We start from the raw sequence: 23,778 nt of genomic DNA on the forward strand, positions 1-23,778 counted from the left end.
TTCCTAGCTCCAGAGGTAGAATTCCTGGGGATGAGGGTAGCAGCAGACGGGATCAGCCCGACTGCATCCAAGACGGAAGCGATCCAGAGAGCACCCAGACCCCATAACACGACGGAGCTGCGTTCGTTCCTGGGGCTCCTGAACTATTTTGGTAACTTTCTTCCCAAATTGAGCACGCTGCTAGACCCGCTACACGTGCTCCTACGCAAAGGTCGCGAATGGGTCTGGGGGGACAGCCAGGAAAGGGCTTTTAATAGAGCATGCAATTTGTTATGTTCCAACAATCTGTTAACGCTATATGACCCATGTAAGAAACTTGTGTTAGCGTGCGATGCGTCGTCCTATGGTGTCGGGTGTGTGTTGCAGCATGTCAATGCCAAGGGTCAGTTACAGCCGGTAGCTTATGCCTCCAGGAGTCTGTCCCAGGCAGAAAGGGGCTACGGGATGGTAGAAAAGGAGGCGCTCGCATGTGTATATGCGGTAAAGAAAATGCACCAGTACCTGTTTGGCAGGAAATTTGAGCTGGAGACAGATCACAAACCCCTAACGTCCCTTTTGGCCGACAACAAGGCCATAAATGCAAATGCATCGGCCCGCATACAGAGGTGGACACTCACGTTAGCTGCCTATGACTACACAATTCGGCACAGACCGGGCACCGAAAACTGCGCCGATGCACTCAGCAGGTTCCCACTAGCCACCACTGAGGGGGCTACCGAGCATGGTGCTGAAATGGTCATGGCTGTTGAAGCTTTCGGAAGCGAAGGCTCACCCGTGACAGCCCGTCAGATTAAAGTCTGGACAAATAGAGACCTGCTATTGTCTCTAGTCAAGAAATGTGTCCTGAATGGGGACTGGGCAGCCACGTACAGGGCATGCCCTGAGAAATGTAAAGCATTTCACAGGCGCAAGGATGAACTCTCGATTCAGGCCGATTGCCTACTGTGGGGAAACCGCGTAGTCATGCCCCAGATGGGCAGAGAGGTGTTCATCAGAGAACTCCACAATGGGCACCCGGGCATTGTCACGATGAAGGCAATTGCCAGGTCACACGTTTGGTGGCCAGGGATAGACGCAGATCTGGAACTTTGTGTTCGCAGGTGCAACACGTGTGCCCAGCTGGGCCATGCGCCCAGGGAAGCCCCCCTTAGCCCCTGGCCATGGTCCACCAAGCCTTGGTCACGCATCCATGTGGACTACGCAGGTCCTTTCATGGGGAAAATGTTTTTGGTTGTAGTAGACGCCTACTCCAAATGGATCGAGTGTGACATTTTAAATTCAAGCACATCCTCTGCCACGGTAGAAAGTCTACGGGCAATGTTCGCCGTCCACGGTCTACCGGACATCTTGGTCAGTGACAATGGCCCGTGCTTCACAAGCACTGAATTCCAGGACTTCATGGCAGGCAATGGAATTAACCATGTCAGAACGGCACTGTTCAAGCCGGCCTCAAACGACCAGGCAGAACGAGCAGTGCAGATAATCAAACAGGGGATGCTCAGATTCCAAGGGGGTTCCCTACACACCCGCTTATCACGCCTCCTGTTGGCCTATAGATCCCGACCACACTCGCTCACAGGGGTTCCACCCGCAGAGCTACTAATGAAAAGGATGCTCAAAACCCGATTATCCCTTATACACCCCACCATGAAAGAAATTGTCGAGAGCAGGCGCCAGTCACAATATCACTACCATGACAGGAATGCGAGGGCGCGATGTATTGATGTAAATGATCCTGTTTTTGTCCTCAACTACGCTGCAGGGCCCAAATGGCTTGCAGGCACTGTGGTTGCCAAAGAGGGAAATAGGATTCTGGTAGTTAAACTTACCAATGGACAAATCTGCCGCAAACATGTGGATCAAACAAAAAGGAGGTTCAGCAACCCCATAGAAGAAGCAGAGGAAGAACACGATATAGAGTTCACTCCACCACAGGTGACCGAACACCGGAACCAAAGGGAGGAGAGCCCAGTCACTGTGTGCAGTCCGGACAGGCCTGAGGCACTGCAAACAGCAGACACTCAGGCCAGCGCCCAACAACCGGAGCCCCAACTCAGGCGCTCTATTAAGGGAGCGTAAACCACCAGAGAGACTCAACCTGTGATCCCAATAAGACTTTGGGGGGGGAGGTGATGTCATGTATTCAACCAGCATTGTAACCCATGTATAAACTGACCTAAGTTGTACACCGTGAAAACACTGACCACTAGGTGGGAGACACTCCTAACCTGGACCTTCAGGTATAAAAGGGGAAGCTCCACCCACCTTCATCACTTGAGTGCTAAGGAATAAAGGACAGGTCACAGACTGACCTTCTCTCAAGCATGGGCATCATGTGCATTTATACTGTGTAGTAAGGACGTATCACACTGGACGTCTCAAAGCGCTTTACAGCCAATGAGGTACTTTTGGAGTGCAGCCACTGTTGTAATGCAGGAAACGCGGCAGCCAACTTGCACACAGCAAGCTCCCACAAACAGCAATGTGATAATGACCAGATAATCTATTTTTGTTATGTTGATTGAGGAATAAATATTGGCCAGGACACTGCTCTTCTTCAAAATAGTTCCATGGGATCTTTTATGTCCACCCGAGAGAGCAGACAGAGCCTGGTTTAACGTCTCATCCGAAAGACGGCATCTCCGACAGTGCAGCTCTCCCTCAGCACTACACTAGGGTGTCAAGCTGGATTTTTGTGCTCAAGTCCTTCGACTGGGACTTAAACCCACAACCTTATGACTCAGAAGCGAGAGTGCTACCCACTGAGCCATAGCTGACACTCAGCAGATGTCTGCCATTGGATTGTCAGTAACTCCATAGGCCATCTTGCAACGAGTCTTGATTTAATCACACTGATGATGTTGAAAGGAGGAAGAGCATGTACGACCCAATGTATGTTTCAGTGTAAGGAATGTCGCAGTTGTGTGAGGCGAACTGGTTGGGCTGGGTGCTCTTTGCCTTTCTGCCATTGTTCATTGTTCACAGGTTTATATGTAATCTTCAGGGCTGCTGACCGAGGGCTGTGCGGCTCTTTGTTGGCCGGCGCGGACACGATGGACTGAAATGGCCTCTGTCTGCACAGAAAATTTCCACGTTTCTATAATAATGAGAACTCGTAAAATCAGAGTTCCCATCACTATCAATGAGAATACTGTACTGTGATTTGTTGTCCAGGCCCACGTAACTCCATCTTCTGCGTCCGTATCTCCAAGATGTGGACGCGCTGCGAAGAAGGAAAGTAGGCCTCCGACCAGAATCAAAGGCGCCTCCGGGACCAGCAGGTACATTCGTGGAGAAATTTCGGGTTGGAGGCGTTCGTCCGAAGAAAGCCTCCAACCGGAATTTCAGGGCCTATATGTTCAATACTGCGAAACTGACTATCAGATTAGTCTCAGTCAGTCTCTGTCAACCAGAAAGGCTCACATCACTGTAAAGTAGACTTGCATCTTTTTTTAAACCAATTATCTAACCCTTTCACTTCCCAAATGCTTTGACTACTGCTAGATTGGTTCCGTAGCGTTCAACGGTCCTCACCCAAGTGACCAATCTTCATGTGTTGGCCTAGGCTGTGAGTATTAGCCGGCTACTCGACGGTGAAGGGCATCACTGCCAAGCCCTCTCCTGCTCTCACCCTGTTGTTCTCACATGCACACCTTCTAATACGGATCATGGGATAGCAGTCAGTCGCAGAACATTGACTGTCTTCTCCGCTCCCCTGTACGCGGAGGTCAACTGGAGCATCCCAACTATTGCCCTGGCTGCGGTGGGCACAGGCCAGCAAACAAACCCGAGACTTCTGGTCTGTACGGCAATTGGAGCCTTTAGCCAGTAGGCCATCGGGGGAGTTGAATGTCTTGCTTCACTGAGAGTGTTTGGAATTCTTGTGATTTTAGCCTGGTTCACTGGAGCTATAAACATACACAACACTGTCCGGCTTTCAGAATCCAATTGTTATTTCAGTTCTAAAAGCCTCAGAGCCAGAAAGATGCAGAAAGGAAAGGCCAATGAAGGCTGATTCTTAGTATCAGGGGTCTGAGAGTTATGAGGAGATCCTTGGGATTTTCAGCCTGAAAAGGAGATGAGAGATGGTCTTATAGAGCTGTATAAGGTGCTAAGTGGTATGGAAATGATTAATCTGGAATACTGCTTTAAATTAAACTGTGTGAGTAGGACATGGGGTCACAGGTTCAAACTAATAAAAAGTAACATTTGGAGTGATATCAGGAGGTTTTTCTGCATACTGAGAGTGATCAACACTTGGAATGCACTTCTGGCAGCATAGTGGTGGCAAAAACCCTGGAATCATTCAAGAGCTAATTCGATGTATCATGGGGGCAAGTGCAGGGTTGTTCTGGATGGATAAAAAGAAAGAACTCACATTTATATTACATCTTTCGTGGCCAGAGAATGCCCCAAAGCTCTGCACAGCTAAGCTAATTAAGTACCTTTGAGTTGCAGTAAGTCTTGCAACAAAGGGAAACGCAGCAGCCAAATTGCACACAGTAAGATCCCATAAACAGCAATGAGCTAAATGACCAGATAATCTATTTCCAGTGCTATTGGTTGAGGGATAAATATTGGCCAGAACACCGGGAGTACACCCTTGCTCGTCTTCAAATAATGTCATGGGATCTCTTACATTCACCTGAGATGGTTTGACGTCTCCTCCAAAAGACGGCAAGCCCAACAGTGCAGCACTCCCTCAGTACCGCACTGAAGCGGCAGCTTGGATTATGTGCTCAGATTTCTGGAGCATGGCTTCAGTCCATGACCTTCTGACTCAGAGTCAAGAGTGCTACCACTGAGCCAAGCTTATTGTATTAAGATGGGCGTCCATAGATACCTTGTGACTATGCCGTCCCCAGACTGGGACCAGGTTATAGCCTTTCTGTTGACCTTTCCCTCACCTGATATCTGGTTTCTGGTATCTACAGACTTCATGGCACAAAAAAAATCAACCACTAATAAAAAAAGTGCAAAGCAAAAAAACACAAAACAAAACACATATAAACTCAACCAATAGTTTCAGAAATAAATGGGTTTTTTTACCTGGGGGACACTTTTGCTGAGAAACCTGAAAAATACAAAGAAAATGGCACAAATTACAACTTCAGACAGTAACACGGTGAATGAAAAAGAAGAGAAAATAGCGATATTTTCTTCTTTTAAAAAAGAAAAGCATTTTTCAGTGGACTGTTTGGTATAACTGATGCTTTAAATAAAATATTGATGCTGCTGAGTCCATGTCAGCCACCACTGCCAATGACAAGCCTATAGGAGTGGCCACAGTCTTGTCTTCAGCTGAACTCATTCAGTGAGTAAGGCCCAACCCGTTTGTCTTTCAGTTTGTGAAAGTAAACCATTCCGGAAAATAATTAGTTGGACCTCGAGGTTTGCCTGATCATTCAAGCGAGGAGTTTTTGACAGGATGAGCCCCTGAATTAGCTACAGGCCTCTGCTGTGATTTGTTTTGTTGCTTTGCCCAGGAGAGGGGTTGGTGGGGGAAAAGGTTGGCTGGTGCATGAGGAAATCAGACGAAGAACGGGGCACGCGCATATGGCTTGATGGCCCTTTTCTTGTCCGGTACAACCCACCTCTTTGACCAAGTTTTTGGTCATCTGCCCTAATATCTCCAAATTTTGTTTGATTATGCTCCTGTGAAGCACCTTGGGACATTTTACTACGTTAAAGGCGCTACACAAAATGCAAGTTGTTCATAGAACCATAGAAATTTACGGCACAGAATGAGGCCAAATCGGCCGGCCGACAAAGAACTATCCAGCCTAATCCCACTTTCCAGCTCTTGGTCCATAGCCTTGTAGATTATGGCATTTCAAGTGCACATCCAAGTGCCTTTTAAATGTGGTGAGGGTGTCTGCCTCTACCACCCTTTCAGGCAGTGAGTTCCAGACCCCCACCACCCTCTGGGTGAAAAAATGTCTCTTCAAATCCCTTCTAATCCTCCTACCAATTACTTTAAATCTGTGCCCCCTGGTTGTTGACCCCTCTGTTAAGAGAAAAGGTCCTTCCTATCCACTCTATCTAGACCCCTCATCATTTTATACACCTCAATAAGGTGTCCCCTCAGCCTCCACTGTTGCAAAGAAAACAAACCCTATCCAATCTTTCCTCATAGCTAAAATTCTCCAGTCCAGGCAACATCCTCGTAAATCCCCTCTGTACCGTTGTTGTTGCTGTAGGATGCAAAAGCATAATCATCCACCCACCTGTGCACGAACCATCAATGGGGACAGTCTGCTGCCTTCCATGTTAGGTAATGGGCCCAAGCCACGTACCTTACCAGTAGATCTGCTGAGCTTAGTCGCAGCAGCAGAAATGACTGCGTTAAGGGGTCCTTCCTGCCCGAATAATCAATCCGCAAATTGTTGACTGTTTGATATTACGATATTTTAATAAATATTTCCTTCAAAATGCTTGAGGGCATTGTAGTATGCTAACACTAAGACAGAAAACATAGAAACATAGAAAATAGGTGCAGGAGTAGGCCATTCGGCCCATCAAGCCTGCACCACCATTCAATGAGTTCATGGCTGAACATGCAACTTCAGTCCCCATTCCTGCTTTCTTGCCATACCCCTTGATCCCCCTAGTAGTAAGGACTACATCTAACTCCTTTTTCAATATATTTAGTGAATTGGCCTCAACAACTTTCTGTGGTAGCGAATTCCACAGGTTCACCACTCTCTGGGTGAAGAAGTTTCTCCTCATCTCGGTCCTAAATGGCTTACCCCTTATCCTTAGACTGTGACCCCTGGTTCTGGACTTCCCCAACATTGGGAACATTCTTCCTGCATCTAACCTGTCTAACCCCGTCAGAATTTTAAACGTTTCTACGAGATCCCCTCTCATTCTTCTGAACTCCAGTGAATACAAGCCCAGTTGATCCAGTCTTTCTTGATATGTCAGTCCCGCCATCCCAGGAATCAGTCTGGTGAACCTTCGCTGCACTCCCTCAATAGCAAGAATGTCCTTCCTCAAGTTAGGAGACCAAAACTGTACACAATACTCCAGGTGTGGCCTCACCAAGGCCCTGTACAACTGTAGTAACACCTCCCTGCCCCTGTACTCAAATCCCCTCGCTATGAAGGCCAACATGCCATTTGCTTTCTTAACCGCCTGCTGTACCTGCATGCCAACCTTCATGTACCATGACACCCAGGTCTCGTTGCACCTCCCCTTTTCCTAATCTGTCACCATTCAGATAATAGTCTATCTCTCTGTCTGTAAAGTGGATAACCTCACATTTGTCCACATTATACTTCATCTGCCATGCATTTGCCCACTCACCTAACCTATCCAAGTCACTCTACAGCCTCATAGCATCCTCCTCGCAGCTCATACTGCCACCCAACTTAGTGTCATCCGCAAATTTGGACTATATTTAATCCCCTCGTCTAAATCATTAATGTACAATGTAAACAGCTGGGGCCCCAGCACAGAACCTTGTGGTACCCCATTAGTCACTGCCCGCCAGTCTGAAAAGTACCCATTTACTCCCTACTTTTTGCTTCCTGTCTGCCAACCAGTTCTCAATCCACGTCAGCACACTACCCCCAATCCCATGTGCTTTAACTTTGCACATTAATCTCTTGTGTGGGACCTTGTCGAAAGCCTTCTGAAAGTCCAAATACACCACATCAACTGGTTCTCCCTTGTCCACTCTACTGGAAACATCCTCAAAAAATTCCAGAAGATTTGTCAAGCATGATTTCCCTTTCACAAATCCATACTGACTTGGACCTATCATGTCACCTCTTTCCAAATGCGCTGCTATGACATTCTGAATAAATGATTCCATCATTTTACCCACTACCGATGTCAGGCTGACCGGTCTATAATTCCGTTTTCTCTCTCCCTCCTTTTTTAAAAAGTGGGGTTACATTGGCTACCCTCCACTCCATAGGAACTGATCCAGAGTATATGGAATGTTGGAAAATGACTGTCGATGCATCCAATATTTCCAAGGCCACCTCCTTAAGTACTCTGGGATGCAGACCATCAGGCCCTGGGGATTTATCGGCCTTCAATCCCATCAATTTCCCCAACACAATTTCCCGACTAATAAGGATTTCCCTCAGTTCCTCCTTCTTACTAGACCCTCTGACCCCTTTTATATCCGGAAGGTTGTTTGTGTCCTCCTTAGTGAATACCGAACCAAAGTACTTGTTCAATTGGTCTGCCATTTCTTTGTTCCTCGTTATGACTTCCCCTGATTCTGACTGCAGGGGACCTACATTTGTCTTTACTAACCTTTTTCTCTTTACATATCAATAGAAGCTTTTGCAGTCCGTTTTAATGTTCCCTGCAAGTTTCCTCTCGTACTCTATTTTCCCTGCCCTCATCAAACCCTTTGTCCTTCTCTGCTGAGTTCTAAATTTCTCCCAGTCCCCGGGTTCGCTGCTATTTCTGGCCAATATGTATGCCACTTCCTTGGCTTTAATACTATCCCTGATTTCCCTTGATAGCCACGGTTGAGCCACCTTCCCTTTTTTATTTTTACACCAGACAGGGATGTGCAATTGTTGTAGTTCATCCATGTGGTCTCTAAATGTCTGCCAATGCCCATCCACTGTCAACCCTTTAAGTATCATTCGCCAATCTATCCTTCAAAGTTGCCCTTATTTAAGTTCTGGACCATGGACTCTGAATTAACTGTTTCGTTCTCCATCCTAATGCAGAATTCCACCATATTATGGTCACTCTTCCCCAAGGGGCCTCGCACAACGAGATTGCTAATTAATCCTCTCTCATTACACAACACCCAGTCTAAGATGGCCTCCCCCCTAGTTGGTTCCTCGACATATTGGTCTAGAAAACCATCCCTTATGCACTCCAGGAAATCCTCCTCCACCGTATTGTTTCCAGTTTGGTTAGCCCAATCTATATCCATATTAAAGTCACCCATTATAACTGCTGCACCTTTATTGCATGCACCCCTAATTTCCTGTTTGATCCCCTCCCCAACAGCACTACTACTGTTTGGAGGTCTGTACACAACTCCCACTAGCGTTTTGGTATTCCGTAGCTCCACCCTTACCAATTCTACATCATCCAAGCTAATGTCTTTCCTTACAATTGCATTAATTTCCTCTTTAACCAGCAACGCCACCCCGACTCCTTTTCCTTTCTGTCTATCCTTCCTAAATGTTGAATACCCTTGGATGTTGAGTTCCCAACCTTGGTCATCCTGGAGCCATGTCTCCGTGATGCCAACCACATCGTATCTGTTAACTGTTAATTCGTCCACCTTATTCCGAATACTCCTCGCATTGAGGCACAGAGCCTTCAGGCTTGCCTTTTTAACACACTTTGACCCTTTAGAATTTTGCTGTAAAGTGGCCCTTTTTGTTTTTTGCCTTGGGTTTCTCTGCCCTCCACTTTTACTCTTCTCCTTTCTGTTTTTTGCTTCTGTCTCCATTTTGTTTCCCTCTGTCTCCCTGCATAGGTTCCCATCCCCCTGCCATATTAGTTTAACTCCTCCCCAACAGCACTAGCAAACACTCCCCCTAGGACATTGGTTCCGGTCCTGCCCAGGTACAGACCGTCCGGTTTGTACTGCTCCCACCTCCCCCAGAACCGGTTCCAATGTCCCAAGAATTTGAATCCCTCCCTGCTGTACCACTGCTCAAGCCACGTATTCATCTGAGCTATCCTGCGATTCCTACTCTGACTAGCACGTGGCACTGGTAGCAATCCTGAGATTATTACTTTTGAGGTCCTACTTTTTAATTTAACTCCTAGCTCCCTAAATTCGTCTCGTAGGACCTCATCCCGTTTTTTACCTATGTCATTGGTACCTATATGCACCACGACAACTGGCTGTTCACCCTCCCTTTTCAGAATGTCCTGCACCCGCTCCGAGACATCCTTGACCCTTGCACAAGGGAGGCAACATACCATCCTGGAGTCTCGGTTGCGGCCGCAGAAACGCCTATCTATTCCCCTTACAGTCGAATCCTATATCACTATTGCTCTCCTACTCTTTTTCCTGCCCTCCTGTGCAGCAGAGCCCGCCACGGTGCCATGAACCTAGCTGCTGCTGCTGCTCTCCCCTGATGAGTCATCCCCCTCAACAGTACCCAAAGTGGTGTATCTGTTTTGCAGGAGGATGACCGCAGGGGACCCCTCCACTACCTTCCTTGCACTGTTCTTCCTCAATGAATTTACTCAATGTTCAATGAGAAATATTCAAATAATATGAGACATACCCCAAAAAAGTCAGTGTTGAAGTTGATACCAATGCTTTACAACACATCAATTCTAAAGGGGATGTTGGTGGCAAGTCTGCATCTTTAATATTAAGGACTAGCTTTAGATTTTAACTTCATCGATAAATAGAAACGGAAAGTCAATAACGTGTCCTTATATTAAGGTGATTTGGTAACAACGGATGAGCAGTTCCATATAGAATCTGGAGCTTTACCACATCAATGATTGTTTTAACACTCTTGGGTAGAAAACCCAGTAAAGAAAAAAGGAACGTGTACATATTTTGCGGCATATGACATCCTGAGGTCTTCCCAAACACATCACATCAATCAATTTACTCAATGTTCAAACAGAAATATTCAAACAATATGAGACATACCTCAAAAAAGTCAGTGTTGAAGTTGATACCAATGCTTCACAACGCATCAATTCTAAAGGGGATGTTGGTGGCAAGTCTGCATCTTTAATATTAAGGACTAGCAAACTTTACATCTGAACAACTTGTATTTATATAGCGCCTTTAACATAGTAAAGCGCTCCAAGGCACTTCACCACACAGAATTTGACACCAAGCCGCGAAAGATGATATTAAAGCAGATGACCAAAGAGGTAGGTTTTAAGGAGCGGCTTAAAGGAGGGAAGAGAGATAGCGAGGTGGAGAGGTTTAGGGAGGGAGTTCCAGAGCTTAGGACCTCGGCAGCTGAAGGCACGGCCGCCAATGATGGAGCAATTAAAATCGGGGCTGTTCCAGAGGCCAGCTTTTAACCATGACAGGTGTAAAATTTTTACAAGTCTTTTCAAATTGAGAGCCCAGGTGAAGGCCAGAGCCCATTTACAGGACACCACCAAGGGTGATAAGATTAGTGGAAAGGCAAGTGAAGAATTAGTGATTAGTGTGATGCCAAGTTTGGGTTCTACTGAGATCCTGGAAGAGAATGAATTAGAGTAGGAAACACTGCATTGGGAACTGATTTCCAGGCGGGGCGGAGATGGTGATGAATATGACAGTACACTTGAGCACAGGAGAAACAAAAGAGAAAAAAAATCTAAGAGATGAGAAAGGTTGCATTGGAGGTAAAGGTTGGAGATTTGGATGCTAAAGATTCTGAGGGGGCTTGACAGGGTATTTGCAAAGAGGATGTTTCTTCTCGTGGGGGAATCTACAACTAAGAAGCATAGATTCAGAATAAGGGATCGTCCATTTAAAACTGAGATGAGGAGGAATTTCTTCGCTCAGAGGGTCGTGAATCTTTTGAATTCTCTACCCCAGAGAGCTGTTGAGGCTGGGTCATTCAATATATTTAAGGTGGAGATGGACAGATTTTTGAATGATAAAGGAGTCAAGGGTTATGGGGAGCGGGCAGGGAAGTGGATTTGAGGCCAAGATCTGACCAGCCATGATCTTATTTAATGGCAGAGCAGGCTCGAGGGGCCGAATGGCCTACTCCTGCTCCTATTTCTTATGTTCTTATGTAAAGGTGAGAGGGATCACATTTATTTTTCTTTGTGTCCTGGAACAGGAATGTGAGAGCAATGATGGGAAAGTCTCTCCCACATTGGAAGCAGTATTGAACACTTGGATAAACTCAGGCTTTCTGGAGAGTTAAAAGCTGCTGTGAGGAAGAGAAGATCTGTCTATTGATTTTTTCTAATATGGCCAGTATGAGGGTGATATTGCCAAGAATGCTTTTTTAAACCTCATATGCAAGGTAATTAAAAGCACTTCCTAATATTTCATCATTCGCATAAATTGGGCTAGAATTGTGATGCTGCACACAGCATTTTGTACACTAAAAAGGAAAGAAAATCACAAGCTATTTCAAAAACAATTGTTAAATAACCTTATTTTCCTCATAACAGCTTTTAATTCTCTATGAAGCCTGAGTTTATCCAAGAGTTCAATACTGCTTCCATTTTGAGCCATTTTCCTACATTACAACAGTGACTACACTCCAAGAGTACTTATTTGACTGTAAAGCGCTTTGGGGCGACCAGTGTCGTGAAAGGCGCTATATAAATCCAAGTCTTTCTTTCTTTCTCTGATGAAAAGTCAGTGACTTGAAATGTTGACTCTGTTTCTCTCTCCACTGATGCTGCCTGAGCTGCTGAGTGTTTCCAGCATTTTCTGTTTTATTTCAGATTTCCAGCATCAGCAGTATTCTGCTTTCGCTTAAAGTAAATCCTTGTTTTTAGGATATTCTGGTGACACAGCGAAGCCAATAGAACCACCAGAACTGATTCCCGGGATGGCGGGACTGACATATGAGGAGAGACTGGATCAACTGGGCCTGTATTCACTGGAGTTTAGAAGAACGAGAGGGGATCTCATAGAAACATATAAAATTCTGACGGAACTGGTCAGGTTAGATGCGGGAAGAAGTTAGATGCAGGAAGAATGTTCCCGATGTTGGGGAAGTCCAGAACCAGGGGACACAGTCTAAGGATAAGGGGTAAGCCATTTAGGACTGAGATGAGGAGAAACTTCTTCACTCAAGAGAGTTGTTAACCTGTGGAATTCTCTACCACAGAGAGTTGTTGATGCCAGTTTGTTGGATATATTTAAGAGGGAATTAGATATGGCCCTTACGGCTAAAGGGATCAAGGGGCATGGAGAGAAAGCAAGAAAGGGATACTGAGGTAATGATCAGCCATGATCTTATTGAATGGTGGTGTAGGCTTGAAGGGCCAAATGGCCTATTCCTGCACCTATTTTCTATGTTTCTATAACTGCTGCCCAAATATGTTGCTGCTTCATTGAGTGGGTGAGACATGGGTTTTCCCCTTCAGTTCCTGAAACAGTGAGTTCTTGCTCAGTTCGACTGTCTAAGAAGGTGGGTAGACAAGGCACTCCCCATAGGAAATCATAAAAGGTACATACTGTCATGTATGTAACCTTTATGTAACACCACTGCAATACTGTATATACTTAAGCAATGCACACCTCGATCACAGGGGGTGAGCTTGTGGGAGACACTCCTTGCCATCCAGGTATATAAAGGGAGGTCCCACGCAGGGTCATCACTTCTTGGTCATGTGAATAAAGGTTCAGGTCATAGAGTGGCCTTGTCCACAGAATGTGCCTCGTGTGGGATTTGTGCCATTAAGGACATTACACATTCAGAGAGAGTGTTTCCATGTGGGGAAGAGCATAACTTAGAGGCCATCAATATAAGATAGTCACCAAGAAATCGAATAGGGAATTCAGTAGAATCCTCTTTACCCAGAGAGCAGTGAGAATGTGGAAGTCGCTACCTCAGGGAGTATTGAGGCGAAAAGTATCGATGCATTTAAGGGGCGGTTAGATAAGCATATAAGGGAGAAGGAAATAGTGGGTTATGCTGATAAGAGTTAGATGAGGAAAGACGGGAGGAGACTCGAGTGCTGCGTAAACTGGTTGGGCCGAATAGTCTGTTTCTGTGCCGTATATCCTATGTAATCATGGAGGCAACATCAACTAAGTTAACTATTTTTGTGGCACTTGATGTGCTGGAAGCTCCACAGAGAAGGGTCAGACCATTGGGCGCCAGCAGCCAGTGAAGTAACTGGGGTTATGGTAACATAGTGGTTATGTTACCAGAGTAATGATCCGGATACATGAGTTCAAATCCCACCATGGCAGCTGGGGAACTTAAATTCAATTAATTAAGTAAATCTGGAATAAAAAGCTAGTGCCAGTATTGGTTACCATGAAACTACTGGATTGTCATAAAAACCCATCTGGTTCACTAATGTCCTTTATGATGATGATTAGGGAAGGAAATCTGCCGTCCTTATTCAGTCTGGCTTACATGTGACTCCAGACCCACAACAATATGGTTGACTCTTAATTGCCCTTTGAAATGGACTAGCCAGCCACTCAGTTGTATAAGGTGGCTCACCACCACCTTCTCAAGGGCAGTTAGGAATGGGCAATAAATGCCTTGCCAGCGACGCCCACATCCCGTGAATGAATTTTTAAAAAACACACCTTTTATTTAAATGCTGTGGAGACACAAGTCCATTTACAGGATTTGGCTGGTCCACGCCTTGGAAATGCAGGGGCATAGATGCTGGATGGCACTGTTACAGGGGAGACCCTCCCAGGAGAAAAAAGTGTCATTTTAAAGCCAGGCCTTCTTTTCTGTGCTTGCTGCACTGCACAGGTGCTCCAGGCTCATTATGGGGTGAGATGCCTGATTTAAAAATAATTCATAAGCTTAATAAGCTATGATATTCAAACTTCTAGGAACTTCTAGGAACAATGTTCTCAGTGTATCAGGTGCAAGGAGTAGGCCGATGGAGCACAATACCCAGAGCGTCGTGGTGCTATTGGGCGTCTGCCATCGTATTATTGGACCCTGTGTGCTGCTGCATCATTGAGTGGGTAGACAATGGGCTCTCCCCTTCTATTTCCTAAAGGATGAGTTCCTGATCTCAGCTTGGCTGTCTGGCAAAGATGTCAAGAGCAGTAATATACTTCCCCAAGAAGGAAGGTAGAATTGGGAGGTCACACACTCATACTTCCCAGTAGCCAGGTCAAGCAGAGCAATGAAAAACTTAAAAGACTTACATTTATATAGCGCCTTTCACGACCACTGGGCATCTCAAAGCGCGTTACAGCCAATGAGGTACTTTTGGAGCGTAGTCACTGTTGCAATGTGGGAAACGTGGCAGCCAATTTGCGCACAGCAAGCTCCCACAAACAGCAATGTGATAACGACCAGATAATCTGGGTTTTATTGTAATTGAGGGATAAATATTGTTCAGGACACTGGGGATAAGTCCCCTGCTCGTCTTCGAAATAGTGCCAAGGGATCTTTTACATCTGCTTGAAAGAGCAGTCAGGGTCTACAGTTTAACATCTCATCCGAAATGGCACTCCCTCAGCACTGTACTGGAGTGTCAGCCTAGATTTTTTGTGCTCAAGTCCCTGGAATGGGTCTTGAACTCACAACCTTCTGACTCAGAGGTGAGCGTGCTATCCACTGAGCCACAGATGGCACTAGTCACATTGACAAAGAATGGCAGTAAATTGTGTGGCCAGTTTCTCAGTTGGCCAATGTGTGATATAGGAATGTATCAGGAGATACCAGCACATATCAACATGTACGTCAGGTGGTAGGATATGCGTGTGGTGTCAAAAGAGTGAGTTGATTAGATTCATGTTATGTTACAAGAGTCTGAAAATCCTGTATAGCTTATGTATCCTAATTCTTGAATCTAAATCTAATCCTAAATCGAACCTCAACATCAAAGCTAATCAAAATGCCAACACAAGGAGATTATATTCTGCAACACAATCTCGGGCTCCATAACGTACATTTTCATTGGGGTAATCGATGGGGATTGCTGATTCTGAAATGAGGAAAATGTTGGCTCAAGAAACATGTGCGCGCCATTGTGGGTCATGCCATCCCTGTCAGTGGGACTCCTCATTGACGTATGAGGCACCACAACATACACTTGCACTGACATATATAGATTTCCCAACTCATACCAAATCCCGTTTATCCATCTCCCCTGTGCTCGCTAACCTACATTAGCTGCCAGTCCTTCAACGCCTCGAATTTAAAATTCTCATCCTCATGTTCAAATCCTTCCATGGCCTCGCCCCTCCCTATCTCTGTAACCTCCTTCAGCCCTACAGCCAATGTTCCCTCTGATTTTGTCTTGGCCCGCACGTGGCCTCTTTCATGGGCTGTGTGGGCCATTCGAAATTCCATGCATATGCATTTTTTCAATTTAAAAGCCGGTTCACTGGCTGTGCGGATCCTGGAAAGCCCAGCTTGAAGAGAACATTGCCGACAACCCACCGTGAAATCTGTGTTCCTCCAATTCTGGCCTCATATGCATCCCCGAATTCCTTCGTCCCACCATTGGCAGCCGTGCCTTCAGCTGCATAGGCCCTAATCTCTGGAATTCCCTCCCTAAACCTCTCCGCCTCACCCTTCTCCTTTAAGACGCTCCTTAATACCCACCTCTTTGACCAAATAATTGGTCACCTGTCCTAAAGTATCCTTCTTTCGCTAGGTATCAATATTTGTCTGATTACTCTTTTGTGAAGCGGCTTGGAATGTTTTACTGGCACTATATAAATTAAAGTTGTTGTTGATTTCTTTGATCCGGCCATTTCCAATTTCAGAATCAGCAATTCGTCAACAGTGCTGGCATATCTCACAAGTAACAAAATAACGTATTTTCCTATTATGCAGTAAATGTAAAGTTCAATTATAACATTGGCTCTGACATTGAAATGGAAAAACTATTTCATGTTTTATGCGATACAAACCATTAATTAAACCACCCCCGCTGCTTTGTCATGGCTTGTGATATCATTCCAAACCTTCTGCAACCTGGAAATTGCCGATTGTGACATTAATATCTGAATGCTGAGCATATTCATACTTACCTGGAATTTCCACGGCTGTTTTCGGCATGTCTCCGCAGTTTCTGGTGAGCTTCACCCCAAGATCAATAACCAGGGAGCATAAATTAAAATAATTTATTAGGATTACAAGGGAGTTGAGGAGAACTTTTTTCACCCAGAGAGTGGTGGGGGTCTGGAACTCACTGCCTGAAAGGATGGTAGAGGCAGAAACCCTCATCGCATTTAAAAAGTACTTGGATATGCACATGAAATGCCTAACCTACAGGGGTACGGACCAAGAGCTGGAAAGTGGGATTAGGCTGGATAGATATTTTACGGCCGGCACAGACACGATGGGCCGAATGACCTCTTTCTGTGCTGCAAATTTCTGATTCCATGGGCTAAAAATTGAATAGATTAGTGCCACCTGGTGGCGCTCACGAGGGGGCGCTAAAGGGCCCTTGAATAGGGTTTTAGCGGCGGCGCTAATAGTCAGCACCAGGGAATGTTGCGCCAGTGTGCAACGCCACGGAAGCCAACTTGAATGCTTTCGTCTGCCTTACCGCCTGGCACTAATCACCCCAGAAAAAGCTGGTGTTCACAGCTGTCACGGGGTGCTAATGAAAGGGATGAGTGTATAAGTTAAGTTTTAGAGATTTTATTTAACTTTATGTGCATTGATTGTACTTTATTTGGTGTTCCTGATGTGTTAATTGTTTGAATTGCAATGTTGTTTACAGCTAACCTTCTCTTTGAACGCGAGGATGACGGTACGTTAGCGCCAGAATTTCGGTAGCGCTACCTCTTAGTGCCCTAAGAGAAGTGTGGAATGCTTCGCATAGTGCTCCACTCCACTCTTGGGGCGCTAAAACTCAATATCGCTGCCGCGGGCGCTAAATATTGCCCAGCACTAAAAATTTGCACCCAGGCGATGTTAGCATCTCAAAATGGTCGACAATCAATTTCCCCCCTTATGATTCTAGCTACTGGATCAACGAGGCTTATATTCACTGGAATTTAGAAGAATGAGAGGGGATCTCATAGAAACATATAAAATTCTGACGGGATTGGACAGGTTAGATGCAGGAAGAATATTCCCGATGTTGGGGAAGTCCAGAACCAGGGGTCACAGTCTAAGGATAAGGGGTAAGCCATTTAGGACCGAGAGGAGGAGAAACTTGTTCACTCAGAGAATTGTGAACCTGTGGAATCCTCTACCACAGAAAGTTGTTGAGGCCAGTTCATTAGATATATTCAAAAGGGAGTTAGATGTGGCCCTTACGGCTAAAGGGATCAAGGGATATGGAGAGAAAGCAGGAATGGGGTACCTAAGTTGCATGATCAGCCATGATCATATTGAATGGTGGTGCAGGCTTGAAGGGCCAAATGGCCTACTCCTGCACCTACTTTCTATGTTTCTATATTTTACAGCAAGAAATTAGGGAAACAACAGGGAAATTCTGACTTATTGGCCCCAATGTTAACGCAAGGGGGTGTTCCCAGCTGGGGTGGGGGGGAGGAATTGCATGTGCAAAACCCGGAAGATAATTTAGGGGTCGGAATGCCCGATTTCAACTTGATTCCAATTACATTTTTCCTTCTGGGTTTCACACCTCCAAAGCTGTGACAGCGGGCATGATCTGTGTTGTGCATCTCCATCTTTTGCACCTCCCTCTTGTGCACCTGCAGATCCCACCACAGCACGACCTTTCTGCCTATCTTCCTTGTCCGCTATCCTATTGAAAACATAGAAACATAGAAAATAGGTGCAGGAGTAGGCCATCCGGCCCTTCGAGCCTGCACCACCATTCAATAAGATCATGGCTGATCATTCCTTCAGTACCCCGTTCCTGCTTTCTCTCCATACCCCTTGATCCCTTTAGCCGCAAGGGCCATATCTAACTCCCTCTTGAATATATCCAATGAACTGGCATCAACAACTCTCTGCGGTAGGGAATTCCATAGGTTAACAACTCTCTGAGTGAAGAAATTTCTCCTCATCTCAGTCTTAAATGGCTTACCCCTTATCCTAAGACTGTGTCCCCTGGTCCTGGACTTCCCCAACGTCGGAAACATTCTTCCTGCATCTAACCTGTCCCGTCCCGTCAGAATTTTATGTTTCTATGAGATCCCCTCTCATCCTTCTAAACTCCAGTGAATACAGGCCCAGTAGATCCAGTCTCTCGTCATATGTCAGTCCTGCCATCCCAGGAATCAGTCTGGTGAACCTTCGTTGCACTCCCTCAATAGCAAGATCATCCTTCCTCAGATTAGGAGACCAAAACTGAACCCAATATTCCAGGGCCTCACCAAGGCCCTGTACAACTTCAGTAAGACTTCCCTGCTCCTATTCTCAAATCCCCTTGCTATGAAGGCCAACATACCATTTGCCTTCTTCATCGCCTGCTGTACCTGCATGCCAATCTTCAATGACTGATGAATCATGACACCCAGGTCTCGCTGCACCTCCCCTTTTCCTAATCTGCCGCCATTCAGATAATATTCTGCCTTCGTGTTTTTGCCCCCAAAGTGGATAACCTCACATTTATCACATTATACTGCATCTGCCATGTATTTGCCCACTCGCCTAACCTGTCCAAATCACCCTGCAGCCTCTTAGCGTCCTCCTCACAGCTCACACCACCACCCTGATGTTGTCCGTCTGAAAGCCTCCAAACTTCTGAAACACGTCTATGATCACAAGAACTGATAAAGCAGCTGTAAGCACTGAACCTTTATTCATATTGGGCAATCAGAACTTTAAACACCCCCATGAAGTGCCGTTCAATCCCACCTCTGTTTCACTGGCGAGTTCCCCGAACCCTGGGAAACCCGTGCTGGAGGCAAATAAAAATTCCGGTTGAAATTTCTTAAAATGCACCTCACCAGCATGTGTAAATGATCAACTCGCATGTGATTCTCGAACGCCTCTGTTAAATTCGGAAGTGGGTGCATTGAAGTTGGGTTGGTGTTAGTTCTGAGAACTTTGAAATCTTTACCTTCCCACCCTTTCTTGAGATTCATATTTCCTCCTCATTATTTTCTGACACTATTTTAACAGTGATGTTAATTCATTTAAAATAAACAAGTTCACATCCCCATCAAACAGCGGACTGAGGAATGTCATTCAAGTGAGTTAGACATTCACACATTAATATCATGAGCAGTAACTTCTAGGCTTTTATATAGAGATGGATATAGATGGATCATAAACATTTCAGTTTTTCAAACAAAAAAAAAACTATTACAAAGCCAATATCTTCTCTCAACAATTTCCCTGTGATTATTGTCCACTTTCCTAGTATTTGAGGACGGAACCACAGCCATTTTTCTGTCAGACTGATTCTTCACACAACTTCAAACCTAAATCTAATGCCAGTTTTACTTAAGAACATAAGAATTAGGAGCAAGAGGCCATACGGCCTCTTGAGTCTGCTCCGCCATTCAATAAGGTCATGACTGATCTTCGACCTCAACTCCACTTTCCCGCCCAATCCCCATATCCCTTGACTTTGTTTTTCAAGCAAGATCTAATTCTCCTGTAAAATAATTTATTGGGTCTGCTTCAACGATAATTTTTGCAGAGAATCCCACATTCCAACCACCCTCTGTGTAAAGAATCCCCCTTTAATTCTTTGTATTTGTAACTTTTTTCTTGTTTTCAATACATGCAAAATATTTTTAATAAATTTCTAATAATTAGCATTAGAACTCTCAAATTTATTATCCTCTACTTTTTTTATTTTAAGGTTGAATATCTCCCTGGGTCAGGTGGTGGTGAATTCAGGTCCCACTTCAGAGACTTGAGCACAAAAATCTAGGCTGACACTTCAGTGCAGTATTGAGGGAGTGCTGCCCTGTCGGAGGTGCTGACTTTTAGATGAGACGTTAAACCGAGGCCCCATCTGCTCTCTCAGGTGGACGTAAAAGATCCCGTGGCACTATTTCGAAGAAGAGTAAGGGAGTGCTGGCCAATATTTATCCCTCAATCAACATCACTAAAACAGATTATCTAGTTATTATCACATTGTTGTTTGTGGGAGCTTACTGTGTGCAAAATGGCTACCACGTTTCCTACATTACCACAATGACTACACTTCAAAAGTATTTAATTCAATGTAAAGCACGTTGGGACGTCTGGTGGTTGTGAAATGCACTACATAATTTTTTTTCAGTCCTCAAAGAAAAGCCGTATCACAAGAATATGTATCGATGAGGGAAGGTATTTGGCCCATCTGGCTCATTTGTTCATATTTCTAACGTCTCAGTTGTACAGAGACTTGGTCAGACCCCATCTGGAGTACTGCATTCAGTCTTGGGCATCGCACCTCAGGAAAGATATATTGGCTTTTTTGAAGCAGTATAGAGCAGATTCATCAGAAGATACCAGGGCCTAAAGGGGTAAGATAATGAGGGGGCTCGACAAGGTGGATGCAGAGAGGATATTTCCACTCATAGGGGAAACTAAAACAAGGGGACATAGTCTCAGAATAAGGGGCCGCCCATTTAAAACTGAGATGAGGAGGAAATCTGTGGAATTCTCTGCCCCAGAGAGCTGTGGAGGCTGGGTCATTGAATATATTTAAGGTGGCGATAGATAGATTTTTGAGCGATAAGGGAATAAAGGGTTATGGAGAGTGGGCAGAGAAGTAGAGCTGAGCCCATGATCAGATCAGCCCCATGATCTTATTAAATGGCGGCGCAAGCTTGAGGGGTCCTGCTCCTATTTCTTATGTTCTTATGTTCATAAACTTGGCTGGTATTCCCTTGAGTTTATAAGTTTGGGGGTAAGTTAGAAGCTGTATTTTAAGTTAAACCAAAACTGCAGGACAAGCAGACGTAAATTAAACCGTCAATATGCAGGTTCCAATCGATATCTGGAAGTACTTCTTTGTGTAAAGTGTAAGTAGCATCTGGAGTGGTCTCCCAGGTAGGCTCATGGAAGCAGAAACATAGAAACACAAGACAGGAGTAGCCCCTCGAGGTATTTTAAATGATTAAAGGATTTGATTGGGTAGATATAGAGAAACTATTTCCTTGGGTGGGGGAATCCAAAATAACGGGGGGGGGGGGGGGGCACAATCTTAAAATTAGGACTACGCCATTTAGGAGTGAAATCAGGAAGCACCTTTTCACATAAAGTGGAAATCTGGAAGTCATTCCCCCAAAGGCTGTGGATGCTGCATCAATTGAAATGATCCAGACTGCCACCAAAGATTGTAAGGGTATCAAGGGATATGGAACAAAGGCGGTTAAGTGAAGTTGAGATACAGATCAGCCATGATCTAACTGAATTGCAGAGGTTCGAGGGGCTGCATAGCCTACTCCTGTCTTGTAATTCTATGTTTCTGCTTCCACAAGCCTATCTAAAAGACCATTCCAGGTACCAATTACTTTTTGAACAAAGAAATACTTCCTGATATCAATCGGAATCTGCTTATTAACAGTTTACATTACGTCTGCTGGTCCTGCAGTTTTGGTTGAACTTAAAATAGAGCTTCTAATTTACCTTTTCTATACTGCTTGCAGGGATCTCTATGAGCGCCCTCTCGCTTGCCACTTTTCAAGGATGAAGAGTCCAAGTTTTTCTAGCCTTTCTTCATTATTCGGTTCTATAGCACCTCGTATGCTAATCAAAAGCAGAAAATAACTGGAGAAGCATCGGATCTCAGCCAGCATCTGAAAGAGAAAGTTAGGCTCATGCTTTGGGTGTGACCCTTCATCAGAAAGGATCCAACTTGAAACATTTATCTAGCTTTCTCTTTCAGAGGCTGACAAACCTGCTGTGTAGTTGAGGTATTTTCAGCTTTTATTCCAAATTTCCAGTATTGTTTATTTTCATAGTTCCAATTTTCAGAGTTTTCTTTGTACCTCAGCTGCATTGCAAATTGCACATTTAAAGCTTTTTAAAGAATAATTTGACAGCAGACAACATATTTTTGTATTGCAATAAAATCTGTTAGCTATGACTATCTGAAATGATTGAAATACTTAAATCAATTACCTCACCAAACTCATTCATGTATATACAGCACAGTCCTGTTAAGTATATAACTAAATTGCCACAACTTTATATGTGCTTATCATGACAGTACATTTGTGACTAGAAATTCCTCTAAACATTACATTTATCTTACAGGCAAAGTCTTGCACCCACTTTGACTATGGGTCAAGTATAACGCATGAGGTAATTTCTGGCCATTAAAGATTAGAAGTAAAGGAGGCTGTAGTGTGCAATATTTCCCCTACCTTGCCCGTATGTGCCATCTATTTCCAGTATTGATTCATTCAAATGAAAATTAGATAGATTTATTTCAGAAAATAATACTTTGGGATACAGTACATGAGTAATTTGAGACATGACATATGTGGGAAGTGTAGCATACTTGGGAGGTGACGTTGTTGGACCTATGGTTCCCAAAGCTCTCCACGAGGTTTTCCTCACCTCATGTCTGGGTCTGTTGTAGACTAATTGATAAGAAATTGATTGCTATGATTAGTCAACAACCGTACAGTAGCATAGTGGTTATGTTACTGGACTAGTAATCCAGAAGCCTGGACTAATGGACATGAGTTCAATCCCACCACAGCACCTGGGGAATTTTAATTCAGTTAATTAAATAAATCTGGAATAAAAAGCCAGTATCAGTAATGGTGACCATGAAACTACCAGATTGTCGCAAAAACCCATCTGGTTCACTAATGTCCTTTAGGGAAGGAAATCTGGCATCCTTATCTGATCTGGCCTATATCTATATGAATAAAAAAAATCATTCTATCATACGACTAGCGGGATTGTGGAAGGTGAACTCGAAACGATCGTATTGGTCTTTTTTGGTCCAGCAATTCCTACATTTCCAGTGTCCCAAAGATAAATATATAATGGAACAGATACCACCAAACAACATGCATACCAAAACTATCAAATTAGTAACACATTTCTAATAAAATAAAATTTCTTGATTATTAAATTCTTACTGTTAATTTTACCTACTACTGAAAGTCATATCAATTAGTGAAGACCGTGGAGTTAACTTGGATAAGAAAAATATTACTTACTTGTTTAAAACGTTGACGCTGGAGAGCGAATTCGGGTAATCCAGATGTTACCTCCATTAAGTTCATAACTATTAAGATCAAAATAACTGTCACCATTGACTTTCTTTCAAAACACAGCATGATTTAGACCTGTATGAATAAAC

General features: G+C 44.4%; 1 protein-coding gene across 8 annotated transcripts in view; it reads right to left on the bottom strand.

Moving 5' to 3' along the window:
- LOC139228964 (uncharacterized) overlaps window positions 1-23,778 on the bottom strand; it is a 95,402-nt gene that overhangs the window by 56,835 nt on the left and 14,789 nt on the right. For all 8 annotated transcript variants that reach the window (XM_070860568.1, XM_070860567.1, XM_070860560.1 and 5 more), the window contains 2 exons: window positions 23,636-23,703; window positions 5,050-5,074 (listed from right to left, as the gene is read on the bottom strand). In XM_070860568.1, the coding sequence (XP_070716669.1) occupies window positions 5,050-5,074; window positions 23,636-23,701 (91 nt within the window). In that variant the 5' untranslated portion in view covers window positions 23,702-23,703. The remainder of the gene's footprint in view (window positions 1-5,049; window positions 5,075-23,635; window positions 23,704-23,778) is intronic.

Source organism: Pristiophorus japonicus, chromosome 18 (genome assembly GCF_044704955.1).
Source record: "Pristiophorus japonicus isolate sPriJap1 chromosome 18, sPriJap1.hap1, whole genome shotgun sequence".
NCBI lineage: Eukaryota > Metazoa > Chordata > Chondrichthyes > Pristiophoridae > Pristiophorus > Pristiophorus japonicus.